Source organism: Heterodontus francisci, chromosome 49 (genome assembly GCF_036365525.1).
Source record: "Heterodontus francisci isolate sHetFra1 chromosome 49, sHetFra1.hap1, whole genome shotgun sequence".
In the NCBI taxonomy this organism is placed as follows: domain Eukaryota; kingdom Metazoa; phylum Chordata; class Chondrichthyes; order Heterodontiformes; family Heterodontidae; genus Heterodontus; species Heterodontus francisci.
Genome location: NC_090419.1, coordinates 12357658 through 12378762, shown reverse-complemented (window position 1 = coordinate 12378762; position 21105 = coordinate 12357658). Strand labels below are relative to the sequence as shown.

The 21105-nt window shown below is 56.6% G+C and overlaps 1 protein-coding gene across 1 annotated transcript in view; it reads left to right on the top strand.

Annotated features, from left to right (window-relative positions):
- Positions 1-202: 202 nt before the first annotated feature.
- LOC137358373 (caM kinase-like vesicle-associated protein) overlaps positions 203-21105 on the top strand; it is a 32114-nt gene continuing 11211 nt past the window's right edge. Inside the window, exons 1-9 of the mRNA XM_068024313.1 lie at positions 203-310; positions 943-1074; positions 1516-1590; positions 2119-2257; positions 5639-5759; positions 9908-9983; positions 20340-20476; positions 20611-20689; positions 20984-21071. Of these exons, the coding sequence (XP_067880414.1) occupies positions 216-310; positions 943-1074; positions 1516-1590; positions 2119-2257; positions 5639-5759; positions 9908-9983; positions 20340-20476; positions 20611-20689; positions 20984-21071 (942 nt within the window). The 5' untranslated portion in view covers positions 203-215. The remainder of the gene's footprint in view (positions 311-942; positions 1075-1515; positions 1591-2118; positions 2258-5638; positions 5760-9907; positions 9984-20339; positions 20477-20610; positions 20690-20983; positions 21072-21105) is intronic.

Here is a 21105-nt window from a genome sequence, read left to right as displayed (position 1 = left end):
TTCACCCCACCCCACCCCCCCACTGCCGGAAGGCAGGGATGTGATGGGCAGGAGATTAAGAGAGGCAGGGAGGATGGATGAGGGATGGAGGGAGCAGTGTTGGATGGAGTCAAGAGCTTTGGTCGCAGGGAGGGAGGGTGGATATAGGGGGGAGTGTTGGGGACGGAGTTGATCCCTCTCTCTCTTTCTTCCCCAGGATACAGGGATATTCCGCTATGCCATTCAGCTGCCTCAATCTCCGCAGCGGGAAATATTACAACACGTTGAGTGAACTGACTGACAAGTACACCATTGGGCAGCTGCTGCGCGCGTGAGTTATTGTCCCTCCCTTGCTGCACCTTCCTCCCTCACATGTTCCCCCCACAACTCCTCGAGTCTCTGTCTCCCACCGTTGCGAGCATTTCAACTGGATCGCAACGCACCCCCTGGCCAACTCGCCTGCTGTCCGACCCCTGCGACGGGGCCTTTGGTTCGTGGCCTGTGCCCCTCCCAGTCCCCCAGAGTCCTCACCCCCTCGCTCTGCCAAGTGCCAGCAGTGGCCCTCCCGAACTCGGCATTCAATGACTCTTGTTGGATCATTCTCTCCACCACCCCCCGACATCCTCCCACGGCTGGGGGGGTGGGGGGGGCGGGGCGGGCAAGTGACCCACCGGGCCAATTGGCCTTCGCGCCACTCCAGCCTGAAACAAGTGAGCATCAGCAGGCTACTCGGCCATGGGTTGCATCGCAGTGGAGCCCAGACACCTTTAAGATCCACTGATCAACCAACTCAACACTGGCCTGTGTGTGTGTCTATGTACACCATGGGTGGACCCACACCAACGTACAAACTGATCAACAAAGCGTCCTCACTTTCCAAAGCGCTCGCTGCTGCCGCCTGCAAAGTCCGATCCCAAAGTCACGGTCCATCTCTCTTCTCCCCGCCCACCCCCTCCACAACAGGAAGGAATTCTGCGAGATCTGCGTCGCCAGGGAGAAGCTGTCCGACAAGCTGTTCTCCTGCAAGAAATTTTCAAAGACGGATGGACGGAAAGTGCGGAGGGCAGCCAAGAATGAGATTGTCATTCTGAAGATGTGAGTGTGGTCGGAGGGAGCTTTACTCTGTATCTAACCCCCCGTGCTGTACCTGTCCTGGGGAGTGTTTGATGGGGGACAGTGTAGAGGGAGCTTTACTCTGTATCTAACCCCCCGTGCTGTACCTGTCCTGGGGAGTGTTTGATGGGGACAGTGTAGAGGGAGCTTTACTCTGTATCTAACCCCCCGTGCTGTACCTGTCCTGGGGAGTGTTTGATGGGGTCAGTGTAGAGGGAGCTTTACTCTGTATCTAACCCCCGTGCTGTACCTGTCCTGGGGAGTGTTTGATGGGGACAGTGTAGAGGGAGCTTTACTCTGTATAAACAGGATGAACCTTTGTTTAGTCCCAGACAAATAGCCCCACTGATGGTCAGTGACAAATGGGAAACCGGGCAGAGGGGAAAGGTTGAATGAGTAATTGCTGTCTGTTTTTTTTTTCAGGGTAAATCACCCAAATATCCTGCAGCTTATCGACACCTTTGAGACTCAGAAAGAATACTTCATCATTCAGGAGCTGTGAGTTTACCCGGTAGGGCCGGGCTGACAGAGACTTTCCCTTGTTAACCAGGCTGAGAGAACTGAGGCCCAACAAGGCCCGGGCTCCGCCTCCGGCCTGAGGCTCAGTTAGCCTGACCTCACCCTGGGGTTTGGGGGAAAGCTCTCAGCTGTCTCAGCGTCCCGTGGGAGCAAATGTCATCTGGGGAGTGGGGGGAGGGTGGGGGGGGGGGCAGAGGTCCTCCTTCTTCCGCTCGGGTGATTCCCTCTGCTAGAGAGACTGGGATGGAGCTCAGCCGTGATTCACCCCACAGTCGAATAGCCGGCACTGAAACTTTCCTATTCGCCCTGACAAACCCCCACCCCCGCCGAGCCCATTCTGCCAATCCACTTCCCACCCACTCACAAATAGTGTTCCCTGATATCCTCAACTTTCACCGAGTTCACCCGTCGCCCAGCTTCTCCCCACTATTGCCCTGCCCCCCGCTGCACCTCCCCCTCCCTGCCACGCCCTCCCTCAACCTAATCTCCATCCTTGACGTTTTCCAGGGCTACAGGAGGGGATCTCTTCGACTGGATTCTCGATCAGGGCTCGTACACCGAGAGGGACGCCAGCAACGTGATCCGACAGGTACTGGAGATGGTCTCGTACCTGCACTCTCTCTGCATTGTCCATCGTAACATTAAGGTAAGATCCAGTGTGACAGGCAGGGAGACATCTGTACACTGACTGGTGTCTCTCAGTCCCCTCTCTCTCAGTGTGATATCTGTACACTGACTGGTGTCTCAGTCCCTTCTCTCTCAGGGAGATATCTGTACACTGACTGGTGTCTCAGTCCCCTCTCTCTCAGGGTGATATCTGTACACTGACTGGTGTCTCTCAGTCCCCTCTCTCTCAGGGTGATATCTGTACACTGACTGGTGTCTTAGTCCCTCTCTCTCAGGGTGATATCTGTACACTGACTGGTGTCTTAGTCCCTCCCTCTCAGGGTGATATCTGTACACTGACTGGTGTCTCTCAGTCCCTCTCTCTCTGGGTGATATCTGTACACTGACTGGTGTCTCTCAGTCCCCTCTCTCTCAGTGTGATATCTGTACACTGACTGGTGTCTCTCAGTCCCCTCTCTCTCAGGGTGATATCTGTACACTGACTGGTGTCTTAGTCCCTCTCTCTCAGGGTGATATCTGTACACTGACTGGTGTCTTAGTCCCTCCCTCTCAGGGTGATATCTGTACACTGACTGGTGTCTCTCAGTCCCTCTCTCTCAGGGTGATATCTGTACACTGACTGGTGTCTCTCAGTCCCCTCTCTCTCAGGGTGATATCTGTACACTGACTGGTGTCTCTCAGTCCCCTCTCTCTCAGGGTGATATCTGTACTTGACTGGTGTCTCTCAGGGAGACATCTGTACACTGACTGGTGTCTCTCAGTCCCTCTCTCTCAGGGTGATATCTGTACACTGACTGGTGTCTCTCAGTCCCTCTCTCTCAGGGTGATATCTGTACACTGACTGGTGTCTCTCAGTCCCTCTCTCTCAGGGTGATATCTGGACACTGACTGGTGTCTCTCAGTCCCTCTCTCTCAGGGTGATATCTGTACACTGACTGGTGTCTCTCAGTCCCCTCTCTCTCAGGGAGACATCTGTACACTGACTGGTGTCTCTCAGTCTCTCTCTCTCAGGGAGATATCTGTACACTGACTGGTGTCTCTCAGTCTCTCTCTCTCAGGGAGACATCTGTTCACTGACTGGTGTCTCTCAGTCCCTCTCTCTCAGGGTCATATCTGTACACTGACTGGTGTCTCAGTCCCCTCTCTCTCAGGGAGATATCTGTACACTGACTGGTGTCTCTCAGTCCCCTCTCTCTCAGGGTGATCTCTGTACACTGACTGGTGTCTCTCAGTCCCTCTCTCTCAGGGTGATATCTGTACACTGACTGGTGTCTCAGTCCCCTCTCTCTCAGGGAGATATCTGTACACTGACTGGTGTCTCAGTCCCCTCTCTCTCAGGGAGATATCTGTACACTGACTGGTGTCTCTCAGTCCCCGCTCTCTCAGGGTGATCTCTGTACACTGACTGGTGTCTCAGTCCCCTCTCTCTCAGGGTGATCTCTGTACACTGACTGGTGTCTCAGTCCCCTCTCTCTCAGGGTGATATCTGTACACTGACTGGTGTCTCTCAGTCCCTCTCTCTCAGGGTGATATCTGTACACTGACTGGTGTCTCTCAGTCCCTCTCTCTCAGGGTGATATCTGTACACTGACTGGTGTCTCTCAGTCCCTCTCTCTCTCAGGGTGATATCTGTACACTGACTGGTGTCTCTCAGTCCCTCTCTCTCAGGGTGATATCTGTACACTGACTGGTGTCTTAGTCCCTCTCTCTCTCAGGGTGATATCTGTACACTGACTGGTGTCTCTCAGTCCCTCTCTCTCAGGGTGATATCTGTACACTGACTGGTGTCTCTGTCCCCTCTCTCTCAGGGAGATATCTGTACACTGACTGGTGTCTCAGTCCCCTCTCTCTCAGGGAGATATCTGGACACTGACTGGTGTCTCTCAGTCCCCGCTCTCTCAGGGTGATCTCTGTACACTGACTGGTGTCTCAGTCCCCTCTCTCTCAGGGAGATATCTGTACACTGACTGGTGTCTCAGTCCCCTCTCTCTCAGGGAGATATCTGTACACTGACTGGTGTCTCTCAGTCCCTCTCTCTCAGGGTGATATCTGTACACTGACTGGTGTTTTAGTCCCCCTCTCTCAGGGTGATATCTGTACACTGACTGGTGTCTTAGTCCCTCTCTCTCTCAGGGTGATATCTGTACACTGACTGGTGTCTCTCAGTCCCTCTCTCTCAGGGTGATATCTGTACACTGACTGGTGTCTCAGTCCCCTCTCTCTCAGGGAGATATCTGTACACTGACTGGTGTCTCTCAGTCCCTCTCTCTCTCAGGGTGATATCTGTACACTGACTAGTGTCTCTCAGTCCCCTCTCTCTCAGTGTGATATCTGTACACTGACTGGTGTCTCTCAGTCCCCTCTCTCTCAGGGTGATACCTGTACACTGACTGGTCTCTCAGTCCCTCTCTCTCAGGGTGATATCTGTACACTGACTGGTCTCTCAGTCCCTCTCTCTCAGGGTGATATCTGTGCACTGACTGGTGTCTCTCAGTCCCCTCTCTCTCAGGGTGATATCTGTACACTGACTGGTCTCTCAGTCCCTCTCTCTCAGTGTGATATCTGTACACTGACTGGTGTCTCAGTCCCCTCTCTCTCAAGGTGATATCTGTACACTGACTGGTGTCTCTCAGTCCCCTCCCTCTCAGGGTGATATCTGTACACTGACTGGTGTCTCTCAGTCCCCTCTCTCTCAGGGAGATATCTGTACACTGACTGGTGTCTCTCAGTCCTCTCTCACTCAGGGTGATATCTGTACACTGACTGGTCTCTCAGTCCCTCTCTCTCAGGGTGATATCTGTACACTGACTGGTGTCTCTCAATCCCTCTCTCTCAGGGTGATATCTGTACACTGACTGGTGTCTCAGTCCCCTCTCTCTCAGGGAGATATCTGTACACTGACTGGTCTCTCAGTCCCTCTCTCTCAGTGTGATATCTGTACACTGACTGGTGTCTCTCAGTCCCTCTCTCTCAGGGTGATATCTGTACACTGACTGGTGTTTCTCAGTCCCCTCTCTCTCAGGGTGATATCTGTACACTGACTGGTGTCTCAGTCCCCTCTCTCTCAGGGAGATATCTGTACACTGACTGGTCTCTCAGTCCCTCTCTCTCAGGGTGATATCTGTACACTGACTGGTGTCTCTCAGTCCCCTCTCTCTCAGGGTGATATCTGTACACTGACTGGTGTCTCTCAGTCCCTCTCTCTCAGGGTGATATCTGTACACTGACTGGTGTCTCTCAATCCCTCTCTCTCAGGGTGATATCTGTACACTGACTGGTGTCTCTCAGTCCCCTCTCTCTCAGGGAGATATCTGTACACTGACTGGTGTCTCTCAGTCCCCTCTCTCTCAGGGAGATATCTGTACACTGACTGGAGCCTCTCTCTGTTTTTATCTTTCAGTTGGAGAATCTGATGTATTACAGCCAACAGAAGCCTTCAAAGGTGGTGATTGGGGACTTCCACTTGTCGCGATTCGAGACTGGATCGATCTCCAATCCCTGTGGAACACCGGAATATCTGGGTAGGGAACCGGCCATCTCCCCTCACAGTGTGTCACGCTGCTCCCGGTCTGGGACTGAACCACCCGGCAATTACAGAGCAGGAAAGGCCTGGGCTCGATCCAAGGCCTGGTGCCCAGTTGGCCCAGTCTCACCAGGGTCGGGTTGAGAATGGGCGACAACTGGCCTCAGTGCCACCCGGCGTGGGGAAGAGGTAGGCTGGGGTTAAAATATGCTGCCGGTTGGGCTGGGGTGGGGGGGAGGGGTCACTGCCCCTGTTCGTTGGCCAACGATTCCCGCTGGGAACTGTGTCCAGACATTGACAAAAAGACAAAACTAAAGGCTCTGTATCCGAATGCACAAAGTGGACGAACTGATAGCACACATTGAAGTTATTAAATATGATCTGATAGCCATTGCGGAGACGTGGCTGCAGGATGACAAGGATTGGGTCCTGAATATTGATGGGTATATGACATTCAGGAAGAATAGGAAGCTAGGTAAAGGTGGAGGGGTAGCACTGTTAAGGATGGCTTCGGTGCAATAGTTAGACCTTGGTTCAGGAGATCAGGATGTAGATTTGGGTGGAGATGAGGAATAGTAGGGGAAAGAAGTCACTAGTGGGAGTGGTCTACAGGCCCCCGAACAGTAACCACATTGTAGGACTAAGTATCCAAAAAGAAATATTGGGTGCTTGTGATAAAGGGACAGCTATAATCATGGGTGATTTTAATCTACAGATAAACTGGAAAAATCAGATTGGCAATAGTACCCTGGATCAGGGGTTCATAGAATGTTTTTGAGATAGTTTCTTGGAGCAGCATGTTCTGGAACCAACCAGAGAACAGGTTCTATTGGACTTGGTATTGTATAACTTGACAGGATTAATTAATGACCTCAGAGTAAAGGCACCTCTAGGTAGCAGTGATCACAATATGACTGAATTTTACATCCAGTTTGAAAGAGAGGAGTGGATCGCAGACTAGTATTTTAAACTTAAATAAGGGCAACTATGTGGGCATGAAAGTTGAGCTAGCTGAAGTGAACTGGGTTACTAGGCTAGGAGAGAGATCAATAGAGAAGCAGTGGCAGACATTTAAGGGGATATTTCAGAAAATCCAGAATAAGTATATTCCGACTATAAAGAAAAATTCTAAGTGGCGGACCCACCATCTGTGGTTAACTAAAGAAGTTAAGGAAAGCATCAAACTTAAAGAAAAAGCATATAATTGCACAAAGATGAATGTCAGGTCAGATGATTGGGGTCAGAATATGAAGAACGGCAGAGAATGACTAAAAAGTTAATCAGGAGAAAGAAATTAGAGTATGTTATAGCAGGGCATTTAGAAAAATTCAAGGTAATCAGGCAGAATCAACATGATTGTGAAAGGGAAATCATGTTTAACCAATTTATTGGAGTTCTTTGAGAAAGTTACATGTGCTGTGGATGAAGGGGAACCGGTGGATGTATTGTACTTAGATTTCCAGAAGGCATTGGATAAGGTGCCAGATCAAAGGTTATTGCAGAAAGTAAAAGCTCATGGTGTAGGGGATAACATATTGGCATGGTTAGAAGATCAGTTAGCTAACAGGAAACAGAGAGTAGGCATAAATGGGTCATTTTCTGGTTGGCAAGATGTAATGAGTAGTGTGTCACAGGGATCAGTGCTGGGGCCTCAACTTTTTACAATTTATATAAATGACTTAGATAAAGGGACCGAAGGTATGGTTGCTAAATTTGCTGTTGACACAAAGATAAGTAGGAAAGTAACTTGTGAAGAGGACATAAGGAGGCTACAAAGGGATATAGATAGGTTAAGTGAGTGGACAAAGATCTGTCAAATGGAGTATAATGTGGGAAAGTGGGAAATTGTCCATTTTGGCAGGAAGAATAAAATAGCATATTATCTAAATGGTGAGAGATTGCGGAGCTCTGAGATGCAGAGGGATCTGGGTGTCCTAGTGCATGAATCACAAAAGGTTAGTATGCAGGTACAGCATGTAATTAGGAAAGCTAATAGAATGTTATCATTTATCGCGAGGGGAATTGAATATAAAAGTAGGGAGGTTATGCTTCAGTTATACAGGGCATTGGTGAGACCACATCTGGAGTACTGTGTACAGTACTGGTCTCCTTATTTAAGGATGTAAATGCGTTGGAGGCAGTACAGAGAGGATTTACTCGACTAATACCTGGAATGGGCGGGCTGTCTTACGAGGAAAGATTGTATCCTCTGGAATTTAGAAGGATAAGAGGCGACTTGATTGAAACATGCAAGATTCTGAGGGGTCTATTCAGGGTGGATGTGGAAAGGATGTTTCCCCTTGTGGGAGAATCTCAAACTAAGGGGTCACTGTTTAAAAATAAGGGGTCGCCAGTTAAGACAGAGATGAGGGGAAATTTTTTCTCTCAAGAGGGTCGTGAGTCTTTGGAATTCTCTTCCTCAAAAGGTGGTGGAAGCAGAGTCTTTGAATATTTTTAAGGCAGAGGTAGATAGATTCTTGATAAGCAAGGGGGTGGAAGGTTATCGGGGGTAGGTGGAAATGTGGATCAATCAGCCATGAACTTATTGAATGGTGGAGCAGGCTGGAGGTGTTGAGTGGCCTCTTCCTGCTCCTAGTTGGTATGAGAGGAAGCTGGCTAGAAATGTAAAAACGGATAGCAAGAGTTTCCATAGGTATTTAAAAAGGAAAAGAGTAAGTAAAGTGAGTGTTGGTCCTCCAGAGAATGAGAATGGGGAGTGAATAGTAGATAAGAAGGAAATGGCGGATGAAATGAACAAATATTTTTCTTCTGTCTTCAGACACGCAAAACATTCCAGTAATAGGTGTAAATCAGGAGGTGGAAGGAAGAGAGTAACCTGGTGAAATTACAATCAAAAGGGAAGCGGTAGTGAGCAAACTGATGGAGCTGCGGGCTGACAAGTCCCCGGGTCCTGAAGGGCTTCATCTTAGTGTCTTAAGAGAGGCGGGTAATGAGATAGTACATTTTTCAAAATTCACTATATTCTGGAAAGGTTCCATTAGACTGAAAGGTAGCAAATATCACCCCTCTATTCATTAAGGAGGTTATAGCTGGGCACTCACCTCAACCTTTTACAATTTATATCAAAGACTTAGATGAGGGGAGCAATGGCATGTTAGCTAAACTTGCAGATGACACAAAGATAGGTAGGAAAGTATGTTGCAAAGAGGATATAGGGAGGCTGCAGACTGATAAAGATAGGTTAAGTGAGTGGGCAAAAATCTGGCAGATTATGCGGGAAGATGTGAAGTTGTTCACTTTGGCAGGAAGAATAAAAAAGCAGAGTATTACTTAAACGGAGAATGACTTAATAATTCTGAGGTGCAGAGGGATCTAGGTGTTCTAGTGCAGGAGTCACAAAACGTTAGTACGCAGGGACAGCAGGTAATAAAGAAGGCGAATGGAATGCTATCCTTTATTATGAGAGGAATTGAAAATAAAAGTAAGGATGTTATGCTTCAGTTATACAGGGCATTGGTGAGACCACATCTCGAATACTGTGTGCAGTTTTTGGTCTCCTTATTTAAGGAAGGATGTGAATGCGTTGGAGGCGGTTCAGAGGAGGTTTACTAGATTGATACCTGGAATGAGCGGGTTGTCTTGTGAGGAAAGGTTGGACAAACTGGGCTTGTTTTCATTGGAGTTTAGAAGAGTGAGGGGAGAATTGATTGAAGTATATAAAATCCTGACCGGTCGGTCTTGACAAGGTGGATGTGGAAAGGATGTTTCCTCTTGTGGGCGAGCGGAGAACAAGGGGGGTGGGGGGCACTGTTTTAAAATAAGGGGGATAACAAAGATTATCGGGGGATAGTTGGGAGTGTGGAATTCGAAATACGAACAGATCAGCCACGATCTTATTGAACGGGGGAGCAGGCTCGAAGGGCTGAATGGCCTACTTCTGCTCCTAATTTGCACGTTCGTATGGAAGGGCAGAACTGGGCTCGGCTGCGATGCCCACCCAGGTCGAATTGCCGGTCTGAGTTCTTGCGTGAGGTATGGCCTCTTCACTGAAGTGGGGGGTGGGGAGGTCGCCTCTGGGTGAAAGACGCACCCCGGTGAGTGTGATCGGGTTGCTAACTTTCTCCATCCCCCTCTCTCTCTCTCGCTCTCTCTCTCTCTCTCTCGTTCTTTCCATCTCCCTTGCAGCTCCCGAGGTTGTCGCACGTCACAGGTACGGGCGTCCCGTCGACTGCTGGGCTGTCGGAGTGATCATGTACATCCTGTGAGTAAGCACCGCCCCCCTCGGGATGAAACGCCAATCCCAGCCCGAACCTTTCCTCTCCTCCCCTCCCTCCTGCTCTACTGGAAGACCCAGGATTCTCCCTAGAGTACAGGGGTTCCACTGGTGCCAGCTGGCTGCCGTCCTTCACCACCACCCCCCGCCCGACCCCACCACAACCTATCCTTCATGTTGGTGGGATATTCGACTGCAGAGGCATCGTGACAGAGACCGAACAAGCACAGCCTCCCACAGACACCTCCAGCAGGAGTTACTGGACTGTGATCAGAAAGCACAGAAACTGGGATGAATTTCTGTCCACACCCCACCCCCACCATGTACCCCACCCTCTGATGGCAGCTAATTCATCCGAGAATGGGAGGGAATGCAGCAATGTCCCAGTCAGTGCCAGTCGTTGCCCCTTGGTACTGACCCTCCGACAGTGCGGCACTCCCTCAGTACTGACCCTCCGACAGCACGGCTCCCCCTCGGTACTGAAACTCCGACAGCGCGGCACTCCCTCAGTACTGACCCTCCGACAGTGCGGCGCTCCCTCAGTACTGACCCTCCAACAGTGCGGCACTCCCTCAGTACTGACGCCTCCGACAGCGCGGCTCCCCCTCAGTACTGACCCTCCGACAGCGCGGCTCCCCCTCAGTACTGACCCTCCGACAGTTCAGCACTCCCTCAGTACTGACCCTCCAACAGCGCGGCGCTCCCTCAGTACTGACGCCTCTGACAGTGCGGCTCCCCCTCAGTACTGACCCTCCGACAGTGCGGCTCCCCCTCAGTACTGACACACCGACAGTGCGGCACTCCCTCAGTACTGACCCTCCGACAGCGCGGCTCCCCTCAGTGCTGACCCACCGACAGTTCAGCACTCCCTCAGTACTGACCCTCCGACAGCGCGGCTCCCCCTCAGTACTGACCCTCCGACAGTTCAGCACTCCCTCAGTACTGACCCTCCGACAGCGTGGCGCTCCCTCAGTACTGACCCTCCGACAGTGCGGCGCTCCCTCAGTACTGACCCTCCGACAGCGCAGCGCTACCTCAGTACTGACCCTCCTACAGTGCGGCACTCCCTCAGTACTGACCCTCCGACAGTTCAGCACTCCCTCAGTACTGACCCTCCGACAGCGCGGCTCTCCCTCAGTACTGACGCCTCTGACAGTGCGGCGCTCCCTCAGTACTGACCCTCCGACAGTGCGGCTCCCCCTCAGTACTGACCCTCCGACAGTTCAGCACTCCCTCAGTACTGACCCTCCGACAGTGCGGCACTCCCTCAGTACTGACCCTCCGACAGCGCGGCTCCCCCTCAGTACTGACCCACTGACAGTTCAGCACTCCCTCAGTACTGACCCTCCGACAGCGCGGCGCTCCCTCAGTACTGACGCCTCTGACAGTGCGGCTCCCCCTCAGTACTGACCCTCCGACAGTGTGGCTCCCCCTCAGTACTGACCCATCGACAGTTCAGCACTCCCTTAGTACTGACCCTCCGACAGCGATGCTCCCCCTCAGTACTGACCCTCCGACAGTTCAGCACTCCCTCAGTACTGACCTTCCGACAGCGCGGCGCTCCTTCAGTACTGACCCTCCGACAGTGCGGCGCTCCCTCAGTACTGACCCTCCGACAGCGCAGCGCTCCCTCAGTACTGACCCTCCTACAGTGCGGCACTCCCTCAGTACTGACCCTCCGACAGTTCAGCACTCCCTCAGTACTGACCCTCCGACAGCGCGGCTCCCCCTCAGTACTGACCCTCCGACAGTTCAGCACTCCCTCAGTACAGACCCTCCAACAGCGCGGCGCTCCCTCAGTACTGACGCCTCTGACAGTGCGGCGCTCCCTCAGTACTGACGCCTCTGACAGTGCGGCTCCTCCTCAGTACTGACCCTCCGACGGTGCGGCTCCCCCTCAGTACTGACCCACCGACAGTTCAGCACTCCCTCAGTACTGACCCTCCAACAGTGCGGCACTCCCTCAGTACTGACCCTCCGACAGTTCAGCACTCCCTCAGTACTGACCCTCCAACAGTGCGGCACTCCCTCAGTACTGACCCTCCGACAGCGCGGCTCCCCCTCAGTACTGACCCACCGACAGTTCAGCACTCCCTCAGTACTGACCCTCCGACAGCGCGTCTCCCCCTCAGTACTGACCCTCCGACAGTGCGGCGCTCCCTCAGTACTGACCCTCCGACAGCGCAGCGCTCCCTCAGTACTGACCCTCCTACAGCGCGGCTCCTCCTCAGTACTGACCCTCCAACAGTGCGGCACTCCCTCAGTACTGACCCTCCGACAGCGCGGCTCCCCCTCAGTACTGACCCACCAACAGTTCAGCACTCCCTCAGTACTGACCCTCCGACAGCTCGTCTCCCCCTCAGTACTGACCCTCCGACAGTGCGGCACTCCCTCAGTACTGACCCTCCGAAAGTTCAGCACTCCCTCAGTACTGACCCTCCGACAGCGCGGCGCTCCCTCAGTACTGACCCTCCGACAGTTCAGCACTCCCTCAGTACTGACCCTCCGACAGCGCGACGCTCCCTCAGTACTGACGCCTCTGACAGTGCGACGCTCCCTCAGTACTGACGCCTCTGACAGTGTGGCTCCTCCTCAGTACTGACCCACCGACAGTTCAGCACTCCTTCAGTACTGACCCTCCGACAGCGCGACGCTCCCTCAGTACTGACCCTCCGACAGTTCAGCACTCCCTCAGTACTGACCCTCCGACAGCGTGGCACTCCCTCAATACTGACGCCTCTGACAGTGCGGTGCTCCCTCAGTACTGACCCTCCGACAGCGCGACGCTCCCTCAGTACTGACCCTCCGACAATTCAGCACTCCCTCAGTACTGACCCTCCAACAGCGCGTCTCCCCCTCAGTACTGACCCTCCGACAGTGCGGCGCTCCCTCAGTACTGACCCTCCGACAGTTCAGCACTCCCTCAGTACTGACCCTCCGACAGCGCGACGCTCCCTCAGTACTGACGCCTCTGACAGTGCGACGCTCCCTCAGTACTGACCCTCCGACAGTTCAGCACTCCCTCAGTACTGACCCTCCGACAGCGTGGCACTCCCTCAATACTGACGCCTCTGACAGTGCGGTGCTCCCTCAGTACCGACCCTCCGACAGCGCGACGCTCCCTCAGTACTGACCCTCCGACAGTGCGGCGCTCCCTCAGTACTGACCCTCCAACAGCGCGTCTCCCCCTCAGTACTGACCCTCCGACAGCGTGGCACTCCCTCAATACTGACGCCTCTGACAGTGCGGTGCTCCCTCAGTACTGACCCACCGACAGTGCGGCGCTCCCTCAGTACTGACCCTCCGACAGTGCGGTGCTCCCTCAGTACTGACCCTCCGACAGCGCGACGCTCCCTCAGTACTGACTCTCCGACAGTGCGGCGCTCCCTCAGTACTGACCCTCCGACAGCGCAGCGCTCCCTCAGTACTGACCCTCCTACAGTGCGGCACTCCCTCAGTACTGACCCTCCGAAAGTTCAGCACTCCCTCAGTACTGACGCCTCTGACAGTGCGGCGCTCCCTCAGTACTGACCCTCCGACAGCGCGGCGCTCCCTCAGTACTGACCCTCCGACAGCGCGGCGCTCCCTCAGTACTGACACTCCGACACTGCGGCACACCCTCAGTACTGACCCTCCGACAGTGCGGCGCTCCCTCAGTACTGACCCTCCGACAGTGCGGCGCTCCCTCAGTACTGACGCCTCTGACAGTGCGGCTCCTCCTCAGTACTGACCCTCAGACAGTGCGGCTCCTCCTCAGTACTGACCCTCCGACGGTGCGGCTCCCCCTCAGTACTGACCCACCGACAGTTCAGCACTCCCTCAGTACTGACCCTCCGACAGCGCGACGCTCCCTCAGTACTGACGCCTCTGACAGTGCGGCTCCTCCTCAGTACTGACCCACCGACAGTTCAGCACTCCCTCAGTACTGACCCTCCGACAGTGCGGCGCTCCCTCAGTACTGACCCTCCGACAGTGCGGCGCTCCCTCAGTACTGACCCTCCGACGGTGCGGCTCCCCCTCAGTACTGACCCACCGACAGTTCAGCACTCCCTCAGTACTGACCCTCCGACAGCGCGACGCTCCCTCAGTACTGACCCTCCGACAGTTCAGCACTCCCTCAGTACTGACCCTCCGACAGTGCGACGCTCCCTCAGTACTGACCCTCCGACAGTTCAGCACTCCCTCAGTACTGACCCTCCGACAGCGTGGCACTCCCTCAATACTGACGCCTCTGACAGTGCGGTGCTCCCTCAGTACTGACCCTCCGACAGCGCGACGCTCCCTCAGTACTGACCCTCCGACAGTTCAGCGCTCCCTCAGTACTGACCCTCCGACAGCGCAGCGCTCCCTCAGTACTGACCCTCCTACAGTGCGGCACTCCCTCAGTACTGACCCTCCGACAGTGCAGCACTCCCTCAGTACTGACCCACCGACAGTTCAGCACTCCCTCAGTACTGACCCTCCGACAGCGCAGCGCTCCCTCAGTACTGACCCTCCTACAGTTCAGCACTCCCTCAGTACTGACCCTCCGACAGCGCGGCGCTCCCTCAGTACTGACGCCTCTGACAGTGCGGCTCCCCCTCAGTACTGACCCTCCGACAGTGTGGCTCCCCCTCAGTACTGACCCATCGACAGTTCAGCACTCCCTTAGTACTGACCCTCCGACAGCGATGCTCCCCCTCAGTACTGACCCTCCGACAGTTCAGCACTCCCTCAGTACTGACCTTCCGACAGCGCGGCGCTCCTTCAGTACTGACCCTCCGACAGTGCGGCGCTCCCTCAGTACTGACCCTCCGACAGCGCAGCGCTCCCTCAGTACTGACCCTCCTACAGTGCGGCACTCCCTCAGTACTGACCCTCCGACAGTTCAGCACTCCCTCAGTACTGACCCTCCGACAGCGCGGCTCCCCCTCAGTACTGACCCTCCGACAGTTCAGCACTCCCTCAGTACAGACCCTCCAACAGCGCGGCGCTCCCTCAGTACTGACGCCTCTGACAGTGCGGCGCTCCCTCAGTACTGACGCCTCTGACAGTGCGGCTCCTCCTCAGTACTGACCCTCCGACGGTGCGGCTCCCCCTCAGTACTGACCCACCGACAGTTCAGCACTCCCTCAGTACTGACCCTCCAACAGTGCGGCACTCCCTCAGTACTGACCCTCCGACAGTTCAGCACTCCCTCAGTACTGACCCTCCAACAGTGCGGCACTCCCTCAGTACTGACCCTCCGACAGCGCGGCTCCCCCTCAGTACTGACCCACCGACAGTTCAGCACTCCCTCAGTACTGACCCTCCGACAGCGCGTCTCCCCCTCAGTACTGACCCTCCGACAGTGCGGCGCTCCCTCAGTACTGACCCTCCGACAGCGCAGCGCTCCCTCAGTACTGACCCTCCTACAGCGCGGCTCCTCCTCAGTACTGACCCTCCAACAGTGCGGCACTCCCTCAGTACTGACCCTCCGACAGCGCGGCTCCCCCTCAGTACTGACCCACCAACAGTTCAGCACTCCCTCAGTACTGACCCTCCGACAGCTCGTCTCCCCCTCAGTACTGACCCTCCGACAGTGCGGCACTCCCTCAGTACTGACCCTCCGAAAGTTCAGCACTCCCTCAGTACTGACCCTCCGACAGCGCGGCGCTCCCTCAGTACTGACCCTCCGACAGTTCAGCACTCCCTCAGTACTGACCCTCCGACAGCGCGACGCTCCCTCAGTACTGACGCCTCTGACAGTGCGACGCTCCCTCAGTACTGACGCCTCTGACAGTGTGGCTCCTCCTCAGTACTGACCCACCGACAGTTCAGCACTCCCTCAGTACTGACCCTCCGACAGCGCGACGCTCCCTCAGTACTGACGCCTCTGACAGTGCGACGCTCCCTCAGTACTGACCCTCCGACAGTTCAGCACTCCCTCAGTACTGACCCTCCGACAGCGTGGCACTCCCTCAATACTGACGCCTCTGACAGTGCGGTGCTCCCTCAGTACTGACCCTCCGACAGCGCGACGCTCCCTCAGTACTGACCCTCCGACAATTCAGCACTCCCTCAGTACTGACCCTCCAACAGCGCGTCTCCCCCTCAGTACTGACCCTCCGACAGTGCGGCGCTCCCTCAGTACTGACCCTCCGACAGTTCAGCACTCCCTCAGTACTGACCCTCCGACAGCGCGACGCTCCCTCAGTACTGACGCCTCTGACAGTGCGACGCTCCCTCAGTACTGACCCTCCGACAGTTCAGCACTCCCTCAGTACTGACCCTCCGACAGCGTGGCACTCCCTCAATACTGACGCCTCTGACAGTGCGGTGCTCCCTCAGTACTGACCCTCCGACAGCGCGACGCTCCCTCAGTACTGACCCTCCGACAGTGCGGCGCTCCCTCAGTACTGACCCTCCAACAGCGCGTCTCCCCCTCAGTACTGACCCTCCGACAGCGTGGCACTCCCTCAATACTGACGCCTCTGACAGTGCGGTGCTCCCTCAGTACTGACCCACCGACAGTGCGGCGCTCCCTCAGTACTGACCCTCCGACAGTGCGGTGCTCCCTCAGTACTGACCCTCCGACAGCGCGACGCTCCCTCAGTACTGACCCTCCGACAGTGCGGCGCTCCCTCAGTACTGACCCTCCGACAGCGCAGCGCTCCCTCAGTACTGACCCTCCTACAGTGCGGCACTCCCTCAGTACTGACCCTCCGAAAGTTCAGCACTCCCTCAGTACTGACGCCTCTGACAGTGCGGCGCTCCCTCAGTACTGACCCTCCGACAGCGCGGCGCTCCCTCAGTACTGACCCTCCGACAGCGCGGCACTCCCTCAGTACTGACACTCCGACACTGCGGCACACCCTCAGTACTGACCCTCCGACAGTGCGGCGCTCCCTCAGTACTGACCCTCCGACAGTGCGGCGCTCCCTCAGTACTGACGCCTCTGACAGTGCGGCTCCTCCTCAGTACTGACCCACAGACAGTGCGGCTCCTCCTCAGTACTGACCCTCCGACGGTGCGGCTCCCCCTCAGTACTGACCCACCGACAGTTCAGCACTCCCTCAGTACTGACCCTCCGACAGCGCGACGCTCCCTCAGTACTGACGCCTCTGACAGTGCGGCTCCTCCTCAGTACTGACCCACCGACAGTTCAGCACTCCCTCAGTACTGACCCTCCGACAGTGCGGCGCTCCCTCAGTACTGACCCTCCGACAGTGCGGCGCTCCCTCAGTACTGACCCTCCGACGGTGCGGCTCCCCCTCAGTACTGACCCACCGACAGTTCAGCACTCCCTCAGTACTGACCCTCCAACAGCGCGACGCTCCCTCAGTACTGACCCTCCGACAGTTCAGCACTCCCTCAGTACTGACCCTCCGACAGTGCGACGCTCCCTCAGTACTGACCCTCCGACAGTTCAGCACTCCCTCAGTACTGACCCTCCGACAGCGTGGCACTCCCTCAATACTGACGCCTCTGACAGTGCGGTGCTCCCTCAGTACTGACCCTCCGACAGCGCGACGCTCCCTCAGTACTGACCCTCCGACAGTTCAGCGCTCCCTCAGTACTGACCCTCCGACAGCGCAGCGCTCCCTCAGTACTGACCCTCCTACAGTGCGGCACTCCCTCAGTACTGACCCTCCGACAGTGCAGCACTCCCTCAGTACTGACCCACCGACAGTTCAGCACTCCCTCAGTACTGACCCTCCGACAGCGCAGCGCTCCCTCAGTACTGACCCTCCTACAGTGCGGCACTCCCTCAGTACTGACCCTCCGACAGTGCAGCACTCCCTCAGTACTGACCCACCGACAGTTCAGCACTCCCTCAGTACTGACCCTCCGACAGCGCAGCGCTCCCTCAGTACTGACCCTCCTACAGTGCGGCACTCCCTCAGTACTGACCCTCCGACAGTGCAGCACTCCCTCAGTACTGACCCACCGACAGTTCAGCACTCCCTCAGTACTGACCCTCCGACAGCGCAGCGCTCCCTCAGTACTGACCCTCCGACAGTGCGGCACTCCCTCAGTACTGACCCACCGACAGTTCAGCACTCCCTCAGGACTGACCCTCCGACAGTGCGGCGCTCCCTCAGTACTGACCCTCCGACAGTGCGGCGCTCCCTCAGTACTGACCCTCCGACAGTGCGGCGCTCCCTCAGCACTGACCCTCCGACAGTGCGGCGCTCCCTCAGTACTGACCCTCCGACAGTGCGGCACTCCCTCAGTACTGACCCTCCGACAGCGCGGCTCCTCCTCAGTACTGACCCTCCGACAGTTCAGCACTCCCTCAGTACTGACCCTCCGACAGTGCGGCACTCCCTCAGTACTGACCCTCCGACAGCGCGGCTCCTCCTCAGTACTGACCCTCTGACAGCGCGACGCTCCCTCAGTACTGACGCCTCTGACAGTGCGGCTCCCCCTCAGTACTGACCCTCCAACAGTGCGGCTCCCCCTCAGTACTGACCCACCGACAGTTCAGCACTCCCTCAGTACTGACCCTCCGACAGTTCGGCGCTCCCTCAGTACTGACCCACCGACAGTTCAGCACTCCCTCAGTACTGACCCTCCGACAGTGCGGCGCTCCCTCAGTACTGACCCTCCGACAGCGCGGCGCTCCCTCAGTACTGACCCTCCGTCAGCGCGGCGCTCCCTCAGTACTGACCCTCCGTCAGCGCGGCGCTCCCTCAGTACTGACCCTCCGACAGCGCGGCGCTCCCTCAGTCCTGACCCTCCGACAGTGCGGCGCTCCCTCAGCACTGACCCTCCGACAGTGTGGCGCTCCCTCAGTCCTGACCCTCCGACAGTGCGGCGCTCCCTCAGCACTGACCCTCCGACAGTGTGGCGCTCCCTCAGTACTGACCCTCCGTCAGTGCGGCGCTCCCTCAGTACTGACCCTCCGTCAGCGCGGCGCTCCCTCAGTACTGACCCTCCGTCAGCGCGGCGCTCCCTCAGTACTGACCCTCCGACAGTGCGGCACTCCCTCAGTACTGACCCTCCGACAGCGCGGCGCTCCCTCAGAACTGACTCTCCGACAGTGCGGCGCTCCCTCAGTACTGACCCTCCGACAGCGCGGCGCTCCCTCAGTACTGACCCTCCGACAGCGCGGCGCTCCCTCAGTACTGACCCTCCGTCAGCGCGGCGCTCCCTCAGTACTGACCCTCCGACAGTGCGGCACTCCCTCAGTACTGACCCTCCGACAGCGCGGCGCTCCCTCAGAACTGACTCTCCGACAGTGCGGCGCTCCCTCAGTCCTGACCCTCCGACAGTGCGGCGCTCCCTCAGCACTGACCCTCCGACAGTGTGGCGCTCCCTCAGTCCTGACCCTCCGACAGTGCGGCGTTCCCTCAGCACTGACCCTCCGACAGTGTGGCGCTCCCTCAGTACTGACCCTCCGACAGTGCGGCGCTCCCTCAGTACTGACCCTCCGTCAGTGCGGCGCTCCCTCAGTACTGACCCTCCGTCAGCGCGGCGCTCCCTCAGTACTGACCCTCCGTCAGCGCGGCGCTCCCTCAGTACTGACCCTCCGACAGTGCGGCACTCCCTCAGTACTGACCCTCCGACAGCGCGGCGCTCCCTCAGAACTGACTCTCCGACAGTGCGGCGTTCCCTCAGTACTGACCCTCCGACAGTGTGGCGCTCCCTCAGTACTGACCCTCCGACAGTGCGGCGCTCCCTCAGTACTGACCCTCCGTCAGTGCGGCGCTCCCTCAGTACTGACCCTCCGTCAGCGCGGCGCTCCCTCAGTACTGACCCTCCGTCAGCGCGGCGCTCCCTCAGTACTGACCCTCCGACAGTGCGGCACTCCCTCAGTACTGACCCTCCGACAGCGCGGCGCTCCCTCAGAACTGACTCTCTGACAGTGCGGCTCCCCCTCAGTACTGACCCTCCAACAGTGCGGCTCCCCCTCAGTACTGACCCACCGACAGTTCAGCACTCCCTCAGTACTGACCCTCCGACAGTTCGGCGCTCCCTCAGTACTGACCCTCCGACAGTGCGGCACTCCCTCAGTACTGACCCTCCGACAGCGCGGCGCTCCCTCAGAACTGACTCTCCGTCAGCGCGGCGCTCCCTCAGTACTGACCCTCCGTCAGCGCGGCGCTCCCTCAGTACTGACCCTCCGACAGTGCGGCACTCCCTCAGTACTGACCCTCCGACAGCGCGGCGCTCCCTCAGAACTGACTCTCCGACAGTGCGGCGCTCCCTCAGTCCTGACCCTCCGACAGCGCGGCGCTCCCTCAATACTGACCCTCCGACAGCGCGGCGCTCCCTCAGTCCTGACCCTCCGACAGCGCGGCGCTCCCTCAATACTGACCCTCCGACAAGGCGGCGCTCCCTCAGTACTGAATGAACTAATGAACCCTGCTCTCAATCCAGATTGTCGGGAAATCCTCCTTTCTACGACGACTCTGACGAGGAGGAAAACGAGAGGCACAACCGCACAATATTCTGCAAAATCCTAGCGGGAGACTTTGAGTTTGACTCCCCGTACTGGGAGGACATCTCGGGGGCAGGTAAGGCGGTGCGTGTGGCGGGGTGAGCCTATCCTTGAGGGGAGTGCGGTTTAAAAGGGAGATTCGCTTTCCAGGGAATCTCATTTGCGTGTCCCACATTCCCAGGTTGACATCCTCGTTGTTTTCCGTTGCAGCGAAAGATCTAGTCTGTCGGCTGATGGAGGTCGATCAGGAGCAGAGAATCACAGCCTCGGAGGCTCTCGCCCACACGTGGTGAGTCTGTCCGGGTCCGGGTGGGAATGAGCCCCACCCCCCCATGCACACAACACAGGAAGATCCCGGGCTCCATCCCCAGCCTCGTGCTGAGGTAGCCTGATCTCACTGGGGAGGGTGGTGGTGGGGGGGGGGAGGTGGTGTCAGGAGCCCTGCTGCCGGTCGAGGGAGAGGCTCAGAAGTGCAGCCTTCCTTTGTCAAATGTCCTGCTGAAACTGGTGAGGGAGGGAACCGTGAACTCCCCGTGTGTGTGTCTCCCTCTCTCTGTGTGAGCCACTGCTTTGCATCTTTCAGGATCTCAGGAAGAGCCGCCCTGGAGAAGAACCTGAAGCGAGGTGTCTGCACCCAGATTGAGAAAAACTTCGCCAAGGCAAAATGGAAGGTAGGGGCAGGAGACTGGGGAGCGGGGGAGAGAG